At 41.4% G+C, this 23727-nt stretch overlaps 1 protein-coding gene across 1 annotated transcript in view; it reads right to left on the bottom strand.

Moving 5' to 3' along the window:
• Positions 1–23727, bottom strand: part of LOC123768090 (cystinosin homolog) — a 149473-nt gene that overhangs the window by 24185 nt on the left and 101561 nt on the right. Inside the window, exons 2-4 of the mRNA XM_045758385.2 lie at positions 6042–6141; positions 5392–5571; positions 4145–4285 (exon numbers count right to left, since the gene is read on the bottom strand). Coding sequence (XP_045614341.2) covers positions 4145–4285; positions 5392–5571; positions 6042–6141 — 421 coding nt within the window. The remainder of the gene's footprint in view (positions 1–4144; positions 4286–5391; positions 5572–6041; positions 6142–23727) is intronic.

The raw sequence follows: 23727 nt of genomic DNA, 5'->3' as shown, positions 1-23727 counted from the left end.
AGCATTTACTATCACCAAATGCTCCTGTTCACCTAACAAGTATAGCTAGGGTGTACCTTAGCTATACATACCCATTTTTAATTTATTTTGTTTGGTTATATTTTGAAATTAAATCTGGGTGAGACAAAAGAAAAATGTGTTGCACAAATTATGTTAGGTAAGAAGGGTTAAAACTTCAAAAACTTCTCTCATTGAACACTTAAACCTGTAATTGTGACTGTATGAACTACAGTACTAACATTACATATCAATATAAGATCTTAATGATCCATGGTTAACATTCATGATTTAATAAGGATAATACTGGTAATAATAATAATACAAGCTATAATTTAAAACCTTTATTACTGATTTCTTTTTATTGACAAGCTTAGGTATACACAGCAATGTGCTGCTATCCTATTCTATATGAAAGATTACAGTCATAAACTAGCTACAAGCTCATCCAACATCCCCACCTCACAGGACGGCCAGTCATACATGGACTCAAGAGAATAAGAAATGTGTGGCTGATCTATTAGTCCCCATTAGCAAAATCTGGGTACAGCACAAGAATATCTTCCAATATTCCTGAGTGTATGAAGCAGTTACAGAGCTCAAAGGACCTCATACTATTTGGTCTGAAGTCGCTAATAACAGGGCAATCACAGATATAGTGTTGAAGAGTATGTCCTCTCGAGTAGGACTGAAAGCAGATTTTGTTCCCAGGGGGTTATAAATACCCCAACCCACACTCACACACTAAATAATGTTGTGAATAATGAATTAAAAAAAGCCCACTTATGGATGCCAACCAACAAACTAACACAAAACATAAAAAAGACCTACTACATCTTATTTGGAAGCAAATCAACAAATGCAATTCAGCTTCAGATAGACAATGTTAATATCAGTAATAAAAATGACGGAAAGTTTCTTGGCCTATTCCTTGACAAGAGACTCAACTTCAGCACCCACATACAACACATAACTAAGAAAGTCTCTAAAACAGTTGGTATACTCTTCAAAATCAGATATTTTGTACCTAACTCTGCTCTCATGTCACTATATTATGCACTAATCTATCCCTATCTTAATTATGGTATCTGTGCATGGGGTTCAACCACTGCAAACCACCTCAAGTCCATCATCACTCAGCAAAAATCTGCTATCAGAATAATAACAAACTCTGCTTTCAGACAACACTCAGCCCCCTTGTTTAACTCACTCACATAACATAAACTCACTCCATACATTCTCTTGTGTCAATTACATTTACAAAGCCCTGTTCTTAAATCAAACCCCTGCTCTGAAACTCTCCCTGGACAGATGTAATAGGACCCATTATCACCACACCAGAAATAAATATCGTTTTGATATTCGCAGAGTCAAACTTAATCTGTGTAAACACTCTATGCAAATAAAGGGACCCAGTCTATGGAACTCACTCCCTAATGAACTGAAAAGCTGTCCAACTTTCGCCTCATTAAAAAAAAACTAAAAAGTACTGTACCTAATCTCATCTTCATCGTTTCCTACATTGTGCTTTAAAATTGCACTGTATCTAGTGCTACCCAATCTCCCAATCTTTATGTACCTAATCCAAACAACTTTATCATTGTGATCATTGTTGTCTTCTTATGTGTGCTATCAATATGCTGTATTGTTCCTATTAATCTTTGTTAAATTATTAATCAAGCTGTCAGTGCAATCAATCAGAGCTACCGATGTGCTTTAATATACCTACTAATCTCTCTCATCTCATTTTTGTCTTGCAATGTATCTGTTATCATTTTATAAATTCTGCTAGAATTTGCCTACTTAAAATTATCTGTTAGATTAAGGACCTGCCCGAAACGCTGTGCATACTAGTGGTTTTACATGATTGTAAACACTATGCTATGTATCCTCACAAACCCAATGTACCTTCTTGTATATAAATAAATAAATAAATAAAGAAAGAAGTTAATCCATGGAACCGCCTACCCGCTGAAGCCGTAAATACCAAAATCCAACTAGAAAATATCATTAGGACAATTGGTGGGACTTAATAAGCCCCCGATATTTTGTCCTCGTCGAGGCCACTAGATAGTTAGTGACTCTTGGGTAAATTTAGGTAAATATATACGTAAATAGATACCATCGCTTCTAAAGTCTTGGGAGCGACAAGAGGAGCTATACACTATCTCTTAGAATTACGAAGGTAAACAAAAAATGTAATATTTGTTTACTACAATGTCGGTGCTGACTGTACAAGTTGAAAAAACATAGTTTTACTTTGAAATGTACTAATTTTATAAGAAAAAATCGACGTAAATAAGTAGCAAGTGGTCACGGATAAGCTCCGATATGCCAGCGTTGTGATTGGCTACAGCTATAAGATGAAAAATGTTACCTTCTCTCTGATTGGCCAAACTAAAAGCCTAGTGACATCTAGCGAAACCTAAGTGAACTTCTTAAAAATCTTCGTAAGTTTACTTTTCAGAATCGCCCCTTGACGCATTCTTAGCCGGTACTTAGGAACCTTCGTAGCACACATACTTACGAAGAAATACATAGAGCTTCGTGAATCCAGGTCCTGGTGATTCCCAGACTGTAACACCCAGTCATACTCTGGCCGACGGTATGGTGTTATCTCTCCTATCCCACACACTAACCATCGTGGCCGAGTCGGTTAGGGCAAGTGTCTGGGATTCACCAGTACGTAGGTTCGAGTCACTCCATTGCCTCAAAACGATTTTCATTGATATATCACGCCAATGAGATTTTATTGTGATGTGATGAGGGATTAAGAGTGAAAACCATTACCGTTGACCAGAGTGTAGTCGGGTTGGGTCTAAAACCCTCATTGGGCTCCAGAACCTCACAGAGATATCTGTAGATACTGAGATGTATGAGTGACAGTAAAGCATTGGGAAACACTGAAAACTTTTAAACGTTCTTTCAGTATTGTGATGTCTTGAAGGCCCTTAATGGAACAATATGAATTCTGATACAATATAAACTCTTGGATACCTGAACCTCGTATAGCATGATGGATAGCATAGTATTACTGGAACACTGTGGGGTTAGCATAGTATTACTGGAACACTTTGGGGTTAGCATAGCGTTACTGGAACACTGTGGGGTTAGCATAGTATTACTGGAACACTTTGGGGTTAGCATAGCGTTACTGGAACACTGTGGGGTTAGCATAGCGTTACTGGAACACTGTGGGGTTAGCATAGTATTACTGGAACACTTTGGGGTTAGCATAGCGTTACTGGAACACTGTGGGGTTAGCATAGTATTACTGGAACACTTTGGGGTTAGCATAGCGTTACTGGAACACTGTGGGGTTAGCATAGCGTTAATCGAACACTGTGAGGTTAGCATAGCGTTACTGGAACACTCTGGGGTTAGCATAGCGTTAATGGAACACTCTGGGATCAGCATAGCGTTACTGGAACACTCTGGGATCAGCATAGCATTACTGGAACACTCTGGGGTTAGCATAGCGTTACTGGAACACTTTGGGATCAGCATAGTATTATTGGAACACTCTGGGATCAGCATACTATTACTGGAACACTTTGGGATCAGCATAGCATTACTGGAACACTCTGGGGTTAGCATAGCGTTACTGGAACACTTTGGGGTTAGCATAGCGTTACTGGAACACTCTGGGGTTAGCATAGCGAGCATAGAGAAGATTATGTGGTCTGACAGGGGAGAGGTGGTGGGAAGGGGGGGGGAGGAAATTATCAGGGAATAGTGCCAAGCTATTACAACTATATAGCACTGGGAAGGGATCAAGATAAGGATTTGGGACGTGACCGGGGGGGGGGGGGAGGAATTGTGTGCTACCACTTGGACGGTCGGGGATTGAACGCCGACCTGGGTGAAGCGAGACCGTCGCTCTACCATCCAGCCCAAGTGGTTGAACAGGGATGGAGGGAGTGATTAGGCTGACAAGGGAGGGATGAGGGCAGTGAATGGGCTGGCAGGCTAAGTAGAGAATAAGTGGAGAAGCAGGGGAATAATAATCCAAATAATTCCTAACATTGTATCGTCTGATATTCTAGCGTGGAAGACCGCGAAAGTATTTCTCAGTCGCCCTGTAGCGACCCAAACTTCAGAAGGTTTATTGACTCATACGAGGCAGCTCAGGTTTGTATCGACGTACCTCTTCCTGTGCCAGTTGCGGTAGATCTGCGGGAGGAAGGAGACGTCCCAGGCGATGGTGTACAGCCAGCCCAGCACGTCAGCCGCCACGTCGATACTCGGGTTGGTCATTACTGACACCAGGGCGAACGCATCTCTCGACCTGTCGGGAGGAGGGCAAGGTGGTGTGGGGCTGTGTGGGAAACTCAGCATTTGCTTGTAAGCAATTAGGCCGCTGTTGTATCAGGTGGCGACAGCGTCCGCGCTGACCTGCAGTAACCCATCCCAGCCTCCTTCAATGAAAGTTCTTATAGTAACTATGTGATAGTACAAATATGTCGTGATTGACCAATAGAAGGTAGACTCTTGTATTATTAAATTTGGACAAACTGGAAAATTTGTTGTATTTATGTTGCTAATAAAACCTTAGCTAACATAACCTAACCGTCTAAAGCCTAATACACGCCATCTGAGGCCTAATATAGTTCGTATGTGCTATACTAAACTAAGGAATAAGTTTGGTTTTAGCTTTATATTTCCGGACTTATTATAAAAATAGTAAAAAAAAAGTGGCTCCATTACTACATATTGGTACGATCGACCACATAGTTACATAAATACAATAATTTCAGTAGGATAGGTTGAATATCCACAAACTTCTCATCAGTTACTTAATGTTACAACAGTATGTCACAATAATTTCTAATCTTACTCTTACCTTTTTTTCTTACCTCATTCTAACCTTATATATCACCTCATATACCTTATATATGTGCCCGTACCTTCCTCTCTTCCTACGGGCTCACCATAGCCCGCGCTACTTGGAACTTTTGTTCTGAATAGCTGAATCAAAAACAACAACATCCTCACTTCTCTTATCCACACACACACAGGATCAGGATCACCACGGTCGCACGGACCCATCTCCTCTCCTGCTGGCAAGCTGTTGCCACACAGCTGCCAGCAAACCACTTTACACTCCGGGTTCTCCTGACACTCCGAGCTATTGAGGCGTTGCCAGAGAACACGACATTCAAAGTGAAAGTGCAACTCCTCGGAGCCTACAAGCGCTCTGAGCGCTAAATTGCAGCACCATTGAAAAGACAACATCAGTGGGACCAGTTGACATCCATATGTGTTACTATAATTTTGACACATCTGTGACTTACTTAGTATAGCCCCCTAGCACAGTGCTTTCTCTTGATTCTTACTGTTATAACAAAGATCTCAGGATGGGCGATATCCTGACAAAATGAGTGATGGACTTACTCAACTACCCCAGGAGGGTCGACTTGAGCGGTGAGAGTGGCCTTGCCGTTATAGGTGGTGTTGATCACGACGTCCCACCAGTCACCCTGGGAGCCGTCACACAGCAGCAGTGGCGGCGGGAGGTCCACCACCTCCTTCGTCTGCTGGAAACTCACGTTGACGCAGCCCTCGAACTCCCCGCTGTAACAACAACAACAACACAACAGTCACTCCACTCAGCTCTGAGAGTTTACCTCGTGTAACTACACAGTTATACACTGTTTATTGTATTATCACAGTTCATGGGTGTAGACCCAACAGTTAGGAGGACCAATGAGCTCTTAGGAATTTACCTCATTTAAATACATTGTTCCTTTCAAACACACAATGTAACGGCCCCTATCGTTACCTTGTTACAACTTGTTCAAAGGTTGTATCAACGCCGTAGCTTCGTGGTGTGTTTGGCGGGTTATACAGACTATATTATCACAGTTCATAGACCTCAACAGTCAAGAGGTTATCTTGAGATGATTTTTAATGATTTGATTAAGAGGAACAAAGTATGAAATATTGAAGGAAGAATATATAGCAATAGACACAGATAGGATGGAATTAAACATCTGTCAAAATGTAGAAAAGTATAAGTTGAGGCAAGGTGAGGCAGGAGTCACCTGAGGGTGAGGTTGAGGGTGAAGTGGTCGCCCACCTGCAGGTCCACCTCGTGAGGCAGGATGGCGAGGGAGGCGTTGGCGAGGGGCACCGTCTGGCCTTCTGGGGAAGGGAGGGCAGAGAGGTCATTACAATCTGCACCACACACACATACATCAGTGTTACAACAAATAAGTGAAAGTACTTCTTGTTGGATATATAATTATTGTTTATTTAGTGTGTTGGATCCTTCTGGCTGACTGTAACTTAGTCTGTAGCTAATCTTGCAATTGTAAGAAAGCTGTCAAATAAATATATTTATCTTAGAATAATTTATCAGTGATCAGCTGTAATATCTTACTTAGCAGTAGCCATTACTCAGTTATAATGAAATGAGATCGAAGAAACGTATATAAATGGCTGATGTTACTGAAAAATATAAATTAAGCAAAGTAAAACCATACTAGAACAATAAAATATAAAGTCAAAACAGGGCAATAAAAGCTGTGAAAGGTTTTTTTTTTTTTTTGAGATATATACAAGAGTTGTTACATTCTTGTACAGCCACTAGTACGCGTAGCGTTTCGGGCAGGTCCCTGGAATACGATCCCCGCCGCGAAGAATCGTTTTTTCATCCAAGTACACATTTTACTGTTGCGTTAAACAGAGGCTACAGTTAAGGAATTGCGCCCAGTAAATCCTCCCCGGCCAGGATACGAACCCATGACATAGCGCTCGCGGAACGCCAGGCGAGTGTCTTACCACTACACCACGGAGACTGTATCAACACGGAGGTTTTTGTATTAGGTACCATCCATTTTCCAACCACCAGAACATGCTGTTCACTTAGCTGCGCCAGCCACACCAAAATGTCTTGAAGTTGACCACATTATCACCTCTATATAAATGTGTCGGTCAATGCCACTAGATTCATGACCAAACATTACACTGACTCCAAAAAATCTGCCACTTACGGGCTGTTCATGCCCGTGCCTTGGGTGCCTTAATCTTCATCAATCAGCTGCAGTAATGCCAGAAAACAAACCGGAATGTCTCCAGTGACTGTCGAAGAGTTCACACGATGAATATTGCCGTCCTGACACAATCACAACGCAAAAATAGAGACAGGTTGATATTTGTATAAGAAGTATACACAATTATAATACTGAGGGCTCAGTCATAGAGAATTATTGCATCTGCAATATAGCTAACTGCTTGACATGCAGAGAAATATCCAGTCTACTCAATCCCCCCTGTCATGGCCTGCATTCTGAGCCTCCTTCCTTGAAACGGGTTCTTGTGGAGGGAAAGGGGGGTAATATCAGTTTTGTTAATCTAGTCTCCCACGACTTCCCCTCAGCCTGCAACCTTGACATGGAAGATGTTGTTGGAGGAGGGGAGCATGCTTGGGTGTTGAATAGATAAATATTTCCATATATATATAAAGTAAATTCTGAAAATACATGGGTCTTCACTCCCCTCGCCCCATCTCGCTACCATACTGTCGGAAATTCGACACACAAAATAACATAAGTTACCCATTAAAGAAAAGGAGAATGGGTTATTCTTTGACGTCATCCAACAAGACGTATATTTATATATCTCATCTCTTTTTAAACAACAGTCTAATGTTTAAACTTAATAAAAAAGTGTTCACTAGGACTGAATATAATTTCCAACAACAAGAAGTGCAGTTTGACTCCCTTGCTACTGTTAAATAAAATCAGAAGTAGAACCAAAACATTGGCTAGAAGCGTCGGCACGTACACCACAGATCGTGTAAACGAAACATGAGAGTGCTGTTGGAGTTCTACCCTAGTGGCTGTGTGAGGAGGGTGTCTGTGACGGCTGTGAGGGTGTTGTCCCCTGGGTGGGCGTGGTGCGCCTATTGAGGAGACATGGGGTCTTACCGGCCTCCATTGAAGAGGACCTCGTCAGCTGGTCTGGCTTTTACGGTGCCAGTGGACCACTTGTTGGTTGGTGTTGCCCTGGTGGATGTTCTCCATGTGCCGTTGTCGGAATTGGTGGGCGTCCAGCTGCTGCAGGGGAACCGCGCTGTGGTCAAGTTTCGCCATCAGGCTGCATTTCAGGCGTTTCTGGGGCGGTGTGACTGGCGTGTTTACCCTCTCCCTGATGCCGCCGGTTCTGTTATGGTAGTCAACCTCAGTGTTGCCTTGACGTATATGTCGATGCGTGGTGCCCCCTTCGAGTTTAACGACGCTCTCCTCCCTGGAAACACAAACCGAAACTGTCTCTATTTTCCGCTTGTTACAACTTGTAATAAAGTTGTTACATCTTGGCTTAACGTGTTTATGACGTATTAGAACGCTGTTACAACTTGCTATATTGGTTTTTATAACTGGTTAGGAGGTGTTAAAACTTGTTCGAACGTTGTACCAACGTCGTAGTTTCGGTGTGTGTTTGGCGGGCTAACTGCTGTGTTTGGACGGTTTGGTACTGTGCTAAGCATTCGTTGGGACAAGGTACTTGCATGGCACTGTACTGGGATGCTTGACGGTTCCCGCACCCTGACCATGTCTCTAAAGAGTAGTGTTCCGTCCTCTGTGTCCGTGCTGGGTTACACGCTCCATTGCCAGTATCATGGGCAACCACGCACCTGTTACAGGTGTGGTAATGTGGGTCATCTTGCTGCAGCGTGCGACGTTGGAGCAACTGGCAGGGTGCATGTTTTTCGTGAGGAGGACTTTCCACCCCTGTTGACTTCGGACGCTACTGAGGATGGAGTGGGTGCTGTGCCTGAGGCGCCTGATTGATTGTCTGCTGCTTTGCCTGTTGAGGCGGTTACTATGCCTTCTACATGCAGTCTGTTACCTTATGTGGTCCCGGAGGTAGTTATTGCGCCGGAGTGTAAGACTGGTGGGCCGTCGCCTGCACTGTGTGTGGTAGATGTCCCAGTGGATGTCCATGTCCCGCCCGCGTCTGTGGATATGGTACCAGTTCCCGGGGACGCGGGTCCTGTTGTATTGAAGGGGGGGCTTCGGCGGGAGGAAGTGCCTGCAGTGTCTGTGTGTGTTGGCGACTGTAGTTCTGCTCTTTCGATCCCTTTACAGAAGCGTGCACGTCGGTGTTCTGAGGCTGTATCCTTGGATGATGCGGGCAGTGTGGGTAATGTGGCCTCTGTGGACTCCTCGGACGGTGCCGGTGTGGCCTGTGTGTATGTGAAGATGGTGGCTGTGCCTGTGGCGGGCCTGCTGGGAGTGGTGTGGTGTGGCCTGTCTCGAAGCGTTGGCGACAAGCTCGGAATGTGTCTCCCCTTCGTGGTGTGCCTTGGGAGATGGTTGGGGAGTATGGTGATCTGGCGCCCCCCGCCGAGGATGATGGTGCTGTGAGGGGCTCCGAAGTTGCTACCTGTGCCCCCCTCCTGCGTCGCCTGCTGTTGGCTCTCCACAGTGGGGGGTTGTCCCTGATGATCGGGACCTCGTCGTGATGTTGCGGAAAGATATGCGCTGGGGGGCCTCGGCTCCTGTGCCCTGTGGTGGGGTCGATGCCGCACCTGCATCCCCTGCAGTTTCCCCTCCTTCACTGCCCTGGTCTGGGGGAAGCCTCGTCTTGCCTGCTGGGGTCGTGCCCTGTGGGGTTCCAGTGTTGGGCCCTTATCGGGATGCCCGGGTGCTTCCGGTCCCGTGGTGCTCGTCCACTGTTTGGGTGTCGTGGGTGAAGGAGTTTGTGTATAAGGTGCCGGATAAGATGTCTCAGCCGAGGCCACTGCCTGGTGGCTGGGTGCCCGATGACACGTGGGTGGTTTGGGAGGCGTACTGCTTGCGCTTTCTGATATACAAGTTCCCGGAGAAATATTTGTTCACATCTGGTCAGCTGCCCGCCCTACGATGTGGGGAGTCTCCCTCTACCGTCCCCCTCTGTTTTTGTCGCCACTCCTCTCTCTATGACCCGTCACATCTAACACTTTTGTCTTGCTTCTCCTCCTTAACGTCAACGCGTCTCCCTACATTTGTCCCGGTGCAGTCTTCGGGAGGGGTAAACTCTTCATGCAAACTGCCCCTATTCTCGTGAAGAAGAAGAAGAAGAAGAGTGCTGTTGGAGAATTGTGATACAAGTCTCCCACGACAGATATTTTACTCTGTCCTAACGGAACTACCACAGCCATTCTACTACCCAACAGAACACTTGAGTATCCGACTGCCTTATAACTTTTTATTGGTAGTGTGCATTTGTCAATATTAGTTAGGTAGCTGGTTATAAGAGAGCTTTAAAGCTCAACCAAGTACATACTCAACATTATACTTTCCTCTTATTCATGTCATACCTGTGCCTTAATATGTTGGTGTGCTTTTACAATTGTTAAACATCCCACATAGGTAATTGTGAGGGAAGTTACTGAAGCAGACAGTTGGCTCCCAACATAATTATAGAAATTTGTTACCCTGCTGTACATCAAGCCTTGCAGACCTCCAGATAGCTGCCATTACATGGCACTTTGAGGCACAGGGCCACATCCGAATCTGATGCTACAATTATTCAGCCTTAGCAGGCCCTATCTACAATATCAGCTAAGGCCCCCCCCTTTTATTTTATACTGAAGATAGATTAACTATAAGTATAATTACTGTAGATTAGACCACCATATGTGGTATGATTTATAATTTATATTAAAGGCTAGGTAAACAATTTGTGGTTTATGAAGGATCCACTTCAAAGTGGTTTAAGCTACAAATTGTCCCTCCAACTATGTGTGGAGAAATATTTTAGCAGGTTGAATCAGAATATACAGTCCACTAACTAAGAACTAACTCGGAAGAAATATAATATAATATTAAAGTCAACTGAAAAGTAAATTAAAGTAAATATTTGAATAAAAAATAGAATAAAAAAATTAAAGTCTGCTAGGATTTTCCAACATAAGTTTGGTCCTTCGAACCGGATAATACACTGGTTCTCAGACCACATAAGTTTGGTTCTTTGAACCTAGATGCAAGATCCTGATTAAATCTATATAAACATAAGTGCAATATTTACACATATATATTAATTATAGCAGGAAGACACTGCTATACAATTTCTTGCCTAACTTTTTCAATATCAGCTAACAAGTGAACAGAACTTACAACAAGCTCTATTATTGTTCTGAGGACTGAATCAAAAGAACAATTGTGCTTTTTCATTACAAGAGGTTGATAAGAGGCTAATTTATTTACTCATAAATATATAGATCATTTTAAGTGTTTATATAACATTACATAATATTTAATATTGCACCATTACAGTAACAATTACTGCATATCACATTTACAACCAGTTCTTGCACAAGGGTAGGACATTTTAGGTTGGTGTTGTACAGCAACCTAGTCTAATGTATTGTGCTAACCTGGTGTAAGGGTAAGAATTTACATTTGTCTAGAGTTGAACCTATATTACAACCTAGCAAGCACATATTTTTATGCAGTTTCTTATGACAATCCGAGTTGTGTTGTCTACATAATATTACCATAACTATAGTAATAATTTAACTATAAACATTTAATCTTTGAGGGTTAACCTGTGTCTCTGTACCAACTAAGAGTGATTTTGAGGGGCCTAACGTGAGGTAAATCCAGCATAGATACAAGGTTACCACTCAAATTATAGTGTGTATGATAACATAATGTATTTTTAAATGATAAACAGCTCTAGTTCGGAAACTAGTAGCTCTACTAGCTCAAGTGCTAGTAACAGTCCAAATCAAAGTCCAACAAGGCTTAACACTAGAACAATTGCAACATGGCTAGCAAATACAGCCATCATGTGTAATGCAAAAAATGTAAAAGCGACCCTCGCAGGTATGAAATTGAAATTGAAATAAGTTTATTGAGGTAAAGTACACACAAAGGGATGAGGTAGCTCAAGCTATTCTCACCCCGTTCAGTACAACGTGTTAATATACGTTATTAACGTGTTAATATAATACGTGTTAATATAATACACACTATAATTTGTTTAAATCTCTAAACTTGCTAAATATTAACTCCCTCCACACATTCTCTTGTGTCAACTACATTTACAAAACCCTGTTCTTAAATGCAAACCATGCTCTGAAACTCTCCCTGGACAGATGTAATAGGACCCATTATCACCACACCAGAAATAAATATCTCTTTGATATCCCCAGGGTCAAACTTAATCTGTGTAAACACTCTATGCAAATTAAGGGACCTAGTCTATGGAACTCACTCCCTAGTGAATTGAAAAACTGTAAAACTTTTGCCTTATTTAAAAGCAAAACCAAAAAGTACCTAACTTCATCTATTTAGTTTCCTACACTGAGCTTTAAATTTGCTCTGTACCTAGTGGTACCCAATCTCCTAATTTTTATGTAATATCAAACAACCTTATCATTGTGTTCATTGCTGTCTTCTTTTATGTGCTAGCCATATGCTGTATTGTGACTACCAATTTTTGTCAACTACCATTCAAGCTGTCATTGCAATCAATCTTATATTGTTTCTGCTGTATTGTGCCTACCAATTTGTTGTCAACTACCATTTTAAGCTGTCATTGCAATCAATCATAGCTACCTATGTGCTTTAATATACTGTACCTATAATTTTCTCTCATCTTTTTTTTTTTTTTCATTCCATGTAATCTGTTATCATTTTTTTGTCTATAAATTTTGCAAGTATTTACCTCCTTAAAATTTTCTTAGATTAAGGACCTGCCCGAAACGCTGCGCGTGCTAGTGGCTTTACAAGACTGTAATTACCATAATTGTATCCTCACATTCCTTATGTACATTCTTGTATATGCATAAATAAATAAATAAATAAATAAATACATACATAGACACACATCACAAACAATAAACATATTACCAAACATTCTGAGAGATATATATACATTCTGAGAGATATATACATTTCCTCCTTCACAAGTAGTATGTTATCAGACGTACACACAAATACTTTTATGACCTAGGTATACTGTATAGACAATTTGCAAGAGACATGCAGATAATTCAACAAAATATTACAATCTTGGTGCAAAATTCTTATATCTCTCAAGAATATCATCAACCTTGCAGGTATGAAGGGTCATTTAACCCGACAGATAAAAAAATGCGATGATTTATGTAATCAAACTCCAGTTGATTATGTAGAACTAGAAGGCCATCATAAGGTTGCAGAGAGCAATTTTCAGCATGTACAAATGGAAATCCTGAAATACCAGGATGTTCTTGCTGCTACTAACATCGAAGAAGGTGCAATGGAAGCTGTTGTACAAGAAAACGCAGATTATAAAGATGCAACACAAACGAAGTTACAACACTTTGACAAGTTAATAACCATACACAAGGCCACTACAAACATTGCAGCCACAGCTTCCCAAAACCCGACACAACCAGAAGTCAAATTACCATCACTTAGTCTCCCAACTTTCTCTGGTACAGAGGACGAGAGTTGGGATAACTTGTGGAACAAATTTGTTAATTCAGAGGATTCTAATGCCACTATAGCAAAGACCACAAAATTTACATATTTACAAGGTGTCTTAAAGGATGAAGCGTTAAAGGTGGTCTGTAATTTGACCTTCACTGTTGATGGTTATGATAACGCAGTACAGCTCCTTAAGGAAAATTATGCTAAGCCAGAAAGGACTATCAGACTTCTAACCCAGAAACTGTTAGATATTTCCCCTCCAGATGGATCAGCTGACTCACTCCAAGCCTTTAGATTGGAGTTTGAGTCCTTGCTCAAGGCACTAAATAATAAAGTGAATCTGGATGAATCGGACTGGATAATCCAAGTCCATATGAGACGCAAATTACCCAGTGACATACTGGATAAGTTGTTTGTCTTATGTAACACATAAGCTTGGGGCTCTACTACCCAAAATCACTTACGTCCTCTAATTACTCAACACAAAGCTGCTATTAGGACAATATCCAATTCTGGCCCCAGACATCACTCGGTACCCCTACTCAAATCTCTGAATATGTTAGACATTAAGTCACTGCACATTCTCTCATGTGTATTATACATATATAAAACGCTAAACTATAATGCCAATCCTGATCTCAAAAGCTTCATAGAAGGTTGTAACAGAACCCATGAGCACCACACCAGAAATAAATACAGTTTTGATATTCCTAGAGTACGACTTAATCAAACTAGAAATGCTCTACAAATCAAGGGGCCCAGAATGTGGAATGACCTTCCCAACCATGTTAAAGACTGTACCTCTCTCAACCAGTTCAAGTTAAAAACGAAGCTATACCTAATAAATTCCCTGTAACCTACCTTACCCTTCTATTGTCAACCAATGTCTGTTTTTCTTTAATGAGCGCTGTTTGTCGACTAAATTGTATTTGTGCTGCTTTTTCATCTATGTTTTCATTTCTTGTTTTCATTCTACTCATTATGCTCAATTAGTATTAAGCTTGTCATTTAAGTTTATCATGCCCGAAACGCTTTGCGTAATAGTGGCTTTAGGCATTGTATGTACTAGCTCTACCTATAAGTCAACCAATCTTTGTAATAATTTATTGTATGTATGTACCTTACCTAAATAAACATTTTATTTTATTTTTTTTTCTCTAACAGTAAAGGAGATAACGGAAGGTTTGAGATCCCTTATAGAAAGACAACGAGATAACACAAATGGAAAATCAACATCTAAACCTTCTTTAACCACTAATGGTAAACAACAAAGTACAAACAGTACTCCAAATAAATCTAAAACAACTTCTCCCTCCCCAAAGTGGAAACAAGGCAGTGTGGGCACATATGCAGTGGGTCCCTCCAAACCTACAGTAAATGTGTCACCCAAAAAGGTGACCTTCCCAAGATGCTGTTAACGTTTGGAGGCCATGTGTGTTCTGTGAAGAACAATATACCATGTACAACTGCAAAGCTTACCCTGATCGTGTTCCACATATAAAACGACTCAAGGAGTTACATAAATGCACCAGGTGTATAAGATCACATAATCCTGACACCTGTGCAACTCAAATACGAACCTGTAATAGGTGCCATAAATGGGTCAACACCATACAGCACTTTGTGGGGACTCAAGTACAAAGTCTCCCAAACCACAAGTGGAGGAAGGAACTTCCACTTCAGTGCAGCTTTGTACCATGCTACCTGACATAAGTGTCTTGTCAACAAGGTCTGATCATAAATCAGCTCTACCCACTGCTCAATTGACCATTAAAAATGGAAAGTCCAAGGTCACCATATGTGGATTATTTGACCAAGGATCATAAAATGATCTCAAAGGAGTTGGTAGATGCCTTGAAACTCAAGCCTGTATGAGAGACATAAATAGACATAGCAGGATTCCTGACTAACTCAGGAGCCCAAGTTTTCAAGGTAGTAGAACCTAAAGTACGTTTATTCGGTTATGTCCAAACGATACAAGCTCTTGTAGTAGATATATTCTCATCAGACCTGTATGTGTATGGTATAGGGACAACAGCCAAATTCCTGGAAGAAAAGGGAATCAAATTGGCTGACTAAATCACATCAGACAACCTCTCCAATATTGGAATCCTTATGGGATCAGATGTCTAAGATAAGTTTATCAAAGGAAAGGATGAAAAACAGGGAATGAATCTGTTACCATCTGCGGGTGGCTACTTGCCAACAGGCCCAGTATTATAGCTGAAGCAACCCACACCTGTAGACCACCAACATGCCAACCCAGTTATGGTTACATAACTAGGAGAACAGTCTCCACTACAATTCAGAAACATGTCCGAGGATGAGCTTGATCCCCCTGCACATAAATTATGGGACCTGGCAACTCTCGGTATTGTCCCTGAACAACCTAGTCCAGATGACGACTGGACTTACAAACAATACCTAGACTCAGTTGTCTACAGAGATAATCAATACTGGGTCAGGTTACCATGGAAGCTGAATCACCCTCAGCTACCCGTCAACCATTTTATGACACAAAACCAATTAAGATCACAGGTGTTGTGCTTACAAAGACATCCTGAGAACTTGAAATTGTACCATGAAATAATCAAGTAGCAACTCAATGACAAATTTATTGAAGTTGTCACAAATGATAACCCAAAGGAAGGACACTACCTGCCACACCACCCAGTACTGAAAAATTAAGCTACTACCCCACAACGGATAGTATTTAAATGCAGTGCTAAGACAAAGCAGAGTAGTGTTTCCTTAAAAGACTGCCTTCAAACCTGCCCTAGCGCCTGACACAAAGGCTATACGACATGCTTTATTAAGTTCTGCATCGGGACTTACGCATACATGGCAGACATCAGTAAAGCCTTCCTTAGGGTAGGTCTCCAAGAAGAAGACCGTAACTACACAAAGTTCCTATGGATCAAGGATCCTAACGATCCAAACAGTGAATTAATCACTTACAGGTTTGCGTCTGTTTTGTTTGGTGCCAGGTCTTCCCTGTTTCTGCTTCAAGCTACCTTAGACACACACTTGGAGAAGTCTAATAGCCCAAATAAATCAGAAATTAGCAATAACTTGTATGTGGACAATTTCCAAGGAATAGCTAGCAGTGAAAGTAAACTGCTGAACATATGCCATGAGGCCAATCGAGAATTAATGGGAGTAAATATGCCTCTCCAGTCGTGGGTCTCCAACAATGCCAAATTAAATCAACCGATCGAAACAGATTTTCTCGACTACCAGGTACCCGAGAATACAAAAGTACTAGGCGTCGAATGGGATACGAGAGCAGATCAGTTGACAATCAAGTCGGTGGAGCCAAATATCACCAACCTAACAATGAGAAAATTACTCTCACAAGTCAGCAAATCCTTCGACCCATTGGGACTATTAAGTCCAATTTTAATTAATGGGAAGTTGATAATGCAGGAATGTTGACAACAAAAGATAGGCTGGGATGATCTTCTAACACCTACCTTACTAGAAAAATGGCAAGGGCTAGTGAAAGATTTAAGTATCCTAGAGTCTGTCAAGTTCCCTCGGAACACAGTAAATAAAAAAGAACCAATTAAGCTACATGTATTCTGTGATGTCTCAGGAAAGGTTTATGGCACAGTAGCTTACCTGGTCTCAAATGGGCAAGCCAATTTGCTCACATCAAAGGCCAGAGTGGCACAGTTAAAGAAATGATCATTGCCACAACTGGAATTAACAGTCTTACTGCTAGGTGTAAGATTGGCTCATTATCTGATCAAGGCCTTAAGCAACATCCACTTTGAAGAAACAGTGGTATGATCAGATAATGAGGCAGTGCTACAGGGGGTGAAAAACAATAATAGTAAAAATCCTTATGTGAGTAACCGTGTTAAGGAAATACGAGAGTTGATGGCAGAGTACAAACTGAGATATGTACGCACCAAAGAGAATCCAGCTGACTATCTCTCCCGAGGCCTGACTTTACGGCAGTTAACAAAGGCAGAGATGTGGTTTAATGGACCTCAGTGGCTAGTCAGCGACCAGTGGCCTAAACAAAAGCCACAAGCCATTGTGACCAATGTCACTGTTCCCACTGAGAACCTAGAACTACCTCGGACTTTGGTAATTGATCCTTATCGGTACTCTGAACTGAACAAACTAATAGGTGTCACCCAAGTAAAAAAAAAAAAAATCTTGAGATGATTTCGGGGCTTTAGTGTCCCCGCGGCCCAGTCTTCGACCAGGCCTCCACCCCCAGGAAGCAGCCCGTGACAGCTGACTAACACCCAGGTACCTATTTTACTGCTAGGTAACAGGGGCATAGGGTGAAAGAAACTTTGCCCATTGTTTCTCGCCGGCGCCTGGGATTGAACCCAGGACCACAGGATCACAAGTCCAGTGTGCTGTCCGCTCGGCCGACCAGTTCCCTAAGTAGTGTTTGATTTTCTAAAGAAAATAGGAATCAAGCATAAATTCCCTAGTGCCCTAAGGTACTGGGTCAAAAGAGCTCAGACAGACACATTCGAGACAGAATTTGACAATGTTCCTAAGACGCTACAAAATGATCTGGGTCTCTGGGTAGATACCAACAATTATAACATAATCAGATGCGGAGGCCGCTTACAGCATGCGGACATAGATCTGGAAGCAAAAAATCCAATATTGCTTCCTCGTTACCACATAGTAAGCAAACTAATTGTGATACACATATTCAAATACAACACTCTGCATGGTGGGGTATTAGATACTCTCAAAGACTTAAGACAACAGTATTGACTACCCCAAGGTAGGCAGACCGTAAAATCCATAATTAAATCCTGTGTTATTTGCCGGATATACGATGCCAGAGTGTGTCCATATCCTGGCCCTCCTCCACTTCCAAAGGAACGAGTTGTACATATTCGTCCCTTTGAGACTACAGGAGTAGATTTCACAGGAGCACTAACCCTAACAGGCACCAAGGACAAAAAACCAGTAAAGGCATATATCTGTCTTTTCACTTGTGCCATAACAAGGGCAGTCCATCTAGAAGTGACTCCCGATATGAGTACCGAGGCATTCTTACAGGCTTTCCGTAGGTTTGTTTCATGTAGATCCTGTCCTAAGTTAATGATCTCAGACAATGGGTCCAACTTAGTGGCAGGAGAAGCATATCTGAGGAAAATCTGGACACACCCAAAGGTGCGCACGGCCCTAAATCAACGGCAGTGCTACTGGAAATTCATACCTCCCAGAGCACCATGACACGGAGGCTTCTATAAACGCACGATTGGTACGGTGAAACATTCTTTATGGAAAACCCTATATTGCCAAAAGATTGACCTACAGGAGCTCCAAACCGTAGCCATAGAAATAGAAGCACGAGTTAATAACCGACCACTTACCTACCTCTCTGATGATGTTTTGCAGCGTGAACCATTAAGTCCAGCTCAACTGATGTATGGGAGACCTCTCAGCACCCTAGTGTCCCTTACGGATGAGGAACCAGAGAATCCTTCATATGTCCGAGATTTGGTTCAACGTTTCAAACATCTATCAGGGGTGATAAGTCGGTGGAATGACGTATGGACTCGAGAATACCTTACTGCTCTGAGGGAGAATCATTACGGGGCAAACAACCCCCTACAACAAAATTAACTTGAACCCTGGTGACATAGTTCTGGTGGACAGCGATAGGCCACGCTCAGAGTGGCCTATAGGCCAAATAGTCTCTGTTCATCCAGACAGCCAGAGCATCTTGAGAATAGTGAAAGTAAAATGCCGAGGCAACACTGCTCTCAAAACATTAGAAAAAGTAGTGCCTTTAGAACTGGCAGGAAAAGAAGACGTTAAATAGCTTCCAGCACCTGAAGAGCCAGTAAGGGACATCCGTCCTGAGAAGACTGCTGCACAACGATGTAAACTAAAATTAAATCAGCACTATAATTCTGAAGGAGAGGAATAAAGTGTTCACAGTCCTTAACCGGGACTACAACACATGTCCCCCCCTCCCTCCCGGAATTATGTCGGAAATCCGACACACAAAAAAGATAAGTTACCCATTAAAGAAAAGGAGAATAAGTTATTCTATTACGTCATCCAACAAGATGTATATTTATATATCACATCTTTTTTTAAACAACAGTCTAGTGTTTAAACTTAATAAAAAAGTGTTCACTAGGACTGAATATAATTTCCAACAAGAAGAAGTGCAGCTTGACTTCCTTGCTACTGTTAAATAAAATCAGAAGTAGAACCAAAACATTGGCTAGAGGCATCGGCACGTACACCACAGATCTTGTAAACAAAACAACATGAGAGTGCTGTTGGAGAATTGTGATACGAGTCTCCTACGACAGACATTTTACTCTGTCCTAAGGGAACTACCACAGCAGTTCTACCACCCAACAGAACACTTGAGTATCCGACTGCCATATATCTTTTTATTGGTAGTGTACACTTGTCAATATTAGTTAGGTAGCCGGTTATAAGAGAGCTTTCAATCTCAACCAAGTACATACTCAACATTATACTTTCCTCTTATTCATGTCATACCTGTGCCTTAATATGTTGGTGTGCTTTGACTAATGTTAAACATCCCAAACAGGTAATTGTGAGGGAAGTTACTGAAGCAGACAGTTGGCTCCCAACATAATTATAGAAATTTGTTACCCTGCTGTACATCAAGCCTTGCAGACCTCCAGATAGCCGCTATTACGTGGCACTCTGAGGCACAGGGCCACACCCCTAATCTGATGCTACAATTATTCAGCCTTAGCAGGCTCCATCTACAGTATCAGCTAAGGCCCCCCCCCTTTTATTTTATACTGTAGATAGATTAACTATAAGTATAATTACAATAGATTAGACCACCATATGTGGTATGATTTATAATTTATATTAAAGACTAGGTAAACCATTTGTGGTTTATGAAGGATCCACTTCAAAGTGGTTTAAGCTACAAATTGTCCCTCCAACTTTGTGTGCAGAAATACTTTAGCAGGTTGTATCAGAATATACAGTCCACTAAGAACTAACTCAGAAGAAAAATAATATAATATTAGAGTCAACTGAAAAATAAATTAAAGTAAATATTTGAATAAAAAATAGAATTAAAAATTAATAAAAATTAAAAAAAAATTAAAAATAGAATTAAAAATAGAATTAAAGCCTACTAGGATTTTCTCACACATACCCCCTCTGGCCTCCATCCTCGAACAGATGGACTTTTCCCTTTACTTACAAAGTAAATACTGAACAGGCACGGTTAAAGGTGGCATTGTCTTCAGAACACAACAGACAACATCCACGATTTCATTTCCCAATTTATTAAAATCTCTCAGGGGTGTTGGGTTACTGGCTGTATTTCTTACAAGCATTTAACTTAGGCCTACACTGATCAGCTGATGTCTGTCCCGTATCTCAGACCCTTCCACCTACAAATTTTGGTGTAGCTAGCCATAACTGTCTGACTTCCAACTTTGGACAGACAAACAGCCTCTCTTATAGGTGTACTAGGAGGAGTATCCGGTGGTGCCAGTGATAGTCTGTCTCTACCCCCCCCTCAACTACCATTCAACCCATCCTCTTTCCCCTACCTCTTCCCTCTTTTTCTGCCCCTCTACTCCCTCGTCTCTCTCCAGGGCCGTCTTAACAGCATTATGAGCCCCCTGGGGCACACCAATGTGCTGGGTGTGGGGAAAATCTCTAAGCACGAATATATTTATTTAATAATTCCTAATGATTTATTTATTAAATTATTCCTATTTTATTTATTAATGATTTATTTTATAATTAAAGCAGACTGTATATTCATAGTTGCCCTGTTAAGGAGCCTCCCTTCACAACCTGGGTGGTTTATTTAATAGCCTAATTGAAATTAATCGATAATCATAATTTTACTACAATTGGTTATTCTACTAACTGTTAAAGAATGAAATTAGCTAATCTTAGCTGATATAGTAGCTGTCTGGTTCAAGGTAACTGACGCATCCTGTTCCAGTAATCTAGCATTGTTGGCCATGTAGCTGGGAGCGTTGGTGCACGTCTCATGAAAACCAGTTGGAGTGATACCAATACTCCACTGCTCTGAACTTCACCTGGCGAACGGCCATAGAGTAATACACCATTATAAGTTTAAGGCAGTTATATCAAAGGAACAATTATGGAGTAAAGGTGGATTCTTACCCGTTCCGGGTGGCTGCCTATGCTGGGTAATGATTAATTAAATATATATATAAGGCCTCATGTAACATATTTAACTTATAAACCAACACCATTGTACTTCCGAGTGTTTTGCGTAGTCTTGCTGAGGTTTCTAGACTACAGCGTCTTCAGTGGTGTGACTAGCCGGAAGGTTTATTTTTCTGGTGTCAACATGTATTGAGGCAGGTCAGCTGGTTGTGTCCAAATGTGACGTATCCTCTTCCTCTCCGGACGAGAGACGTATAATCTGCTAGGATGCGAATGGAACGTTGTGTGAAAATTTCAAAGCAATTGGTGAAGAACTTTCGGAAATTAGCAGTTATGTACAAACGAACATTTCTATTTTTATTTATATAGTCAAGAAGGTACATTGGATTTATGAGAGTATATAGCTGTTGTTAAACAGCTATGACCCCACGTACGCTAAGTATGATTGGTGTATGATGTGTTCATACCATAGTATAAAATAAGGCAGAATAGTGTAATGTAATGATCGTGACATATGATTATCTATATAAATAAAAATGGAAATGTTCGTTTGTTCAAAATCGTTAATCTCCGAAAGTTCTTCACCGATTGCTTTGAAATTTTGACACAACGTTTCATTCGCATCCGAGCGGGTTTTTGTATACCAACTATATACATGCTTTACCTTTGACAGGAAAAAAACATGTTTTTTTTTTTAACAATGCCATCTGTTGGACATAAGAGCAACACAAGCTGTAATCTCTGTTATTTCTCTTTGAATATGCGTGTGTTTTTATATACCTACAATATAGATGCCACAGCTATGACAGGTAAAAACATTCATTTTTTAAAAACAGCGCCAATCAGTTGCATGTAAGAGCAACACACGCTATACTAAATATGTTGCGATTCCATTTCAATGTTTCCGATTGCATTGAAAAATTAAATTATCATAGATTTGGATTATTTTCATTTTGATTTAAATGTTTTGTTTGACATTGCGTTGGAATTGAGCTGCGCTGTTTACCATACCATTCATTTCGTGAGTATAGTTTATTTTTTTATTTTTTCATTTCGTTTTATAACTGTTTTTCTATATTTCAGTGATGGGAACATCAGATCATTTGATGTTCCCAATTTTCTGATGGGAATATCAGATCATTTGGGAATGCATCGGACGAGGGAGTGGGGAATGGTGGGGAGGATGAGAGGGATGGGAGTGACGAATGGTGGGGGGACAGGGGAGGGGGTAATGGTGGGGATTATGAGGGGACTGGGAAGCTGGGGATGGTGGGGACGAGGGGGACAGGGGAAATGGAGAATGGTGGGGAGGACAAGGGGACAGTGGAGTGGGGGATGGTAGGGGAGGACGAGGGGATGAGGGAGGGGTGAGAAGGACAAGGGGACGGGGAAGTTGGTTATGGTGGGAAGGACGAGGAGACAGGAGAGTGGTGGGGAAGAAGGAAGGGATGGGGGAGTGGGGGATGGTGAGGAATACGAGGGGACAGGGGGAGGGAGGGAATGGTGGGGAGGACGAGGGGACAGGAGAGTGTTTGGGAGGACGAGGGGACGGGGGAGGAATGGTGGGTTGGACTGGGGGACAGGGAAAGTTGCTATGGCTCAGCAACGCACATACGTTGCTGAGCCACAGCAACGCGTGGCTGGGTTCAGCTAGTATGTACATATTTTTAAATTCTAGGCATTACTGTGTATAGTTTACTGTATCTATTCTCTTGTACTATGTATACAGTGATGTGCCTGATGTATTATGCCAGTATACGTATATATTATTAAAATATATCTATTTCCTTGATATAAAATGTAATAGCCTAGTGTTACTTTGCATTGATTGAAATTAAAATTGAAATAAGTTTATTGAGAGAAAATACACACAAAGGGATGAGGTAGCTCAAGCTATCCTCACCTAGTTCAGTACATCGTGTTCATACATATATAGACACACATCATAAACAATAAACATATTGCCGAACATTCTGAGAGATAAACATATACATTTCCTCCTTTACACAAGTAGTATGGTATCAGACGTACACACAAATACTTTTATGACTTAGGTATACAGTATAGACAATTTGCAAGAGACATGCAGATAATTAAAAAAAAAAAAAATTACAGTCTTGGTGCAAAATTCTTATATCTCTCAAGAATATCATCAACCTTTCCGTTGTGACACATC

Source organism: Procambarus clarkii, chromosome 59, assembly GCF_040958095.1.
Source record: "Procambarus clarkii isolate CNS0578487 chromosome 59, FALCON_Pclarkii_2.0, whole genome shotgun sequence".
NCBI classification, from domain to species: domain Eukaryota; kingdom Metazoa; phylum Arthropoda; class Malacostraca; order Decapoda; family Cambaridae; genus Procambarus; species Procambarus clarkii.
This window is presented reverse-complemented; position numbering and strand designations above follow the sequence as displayed.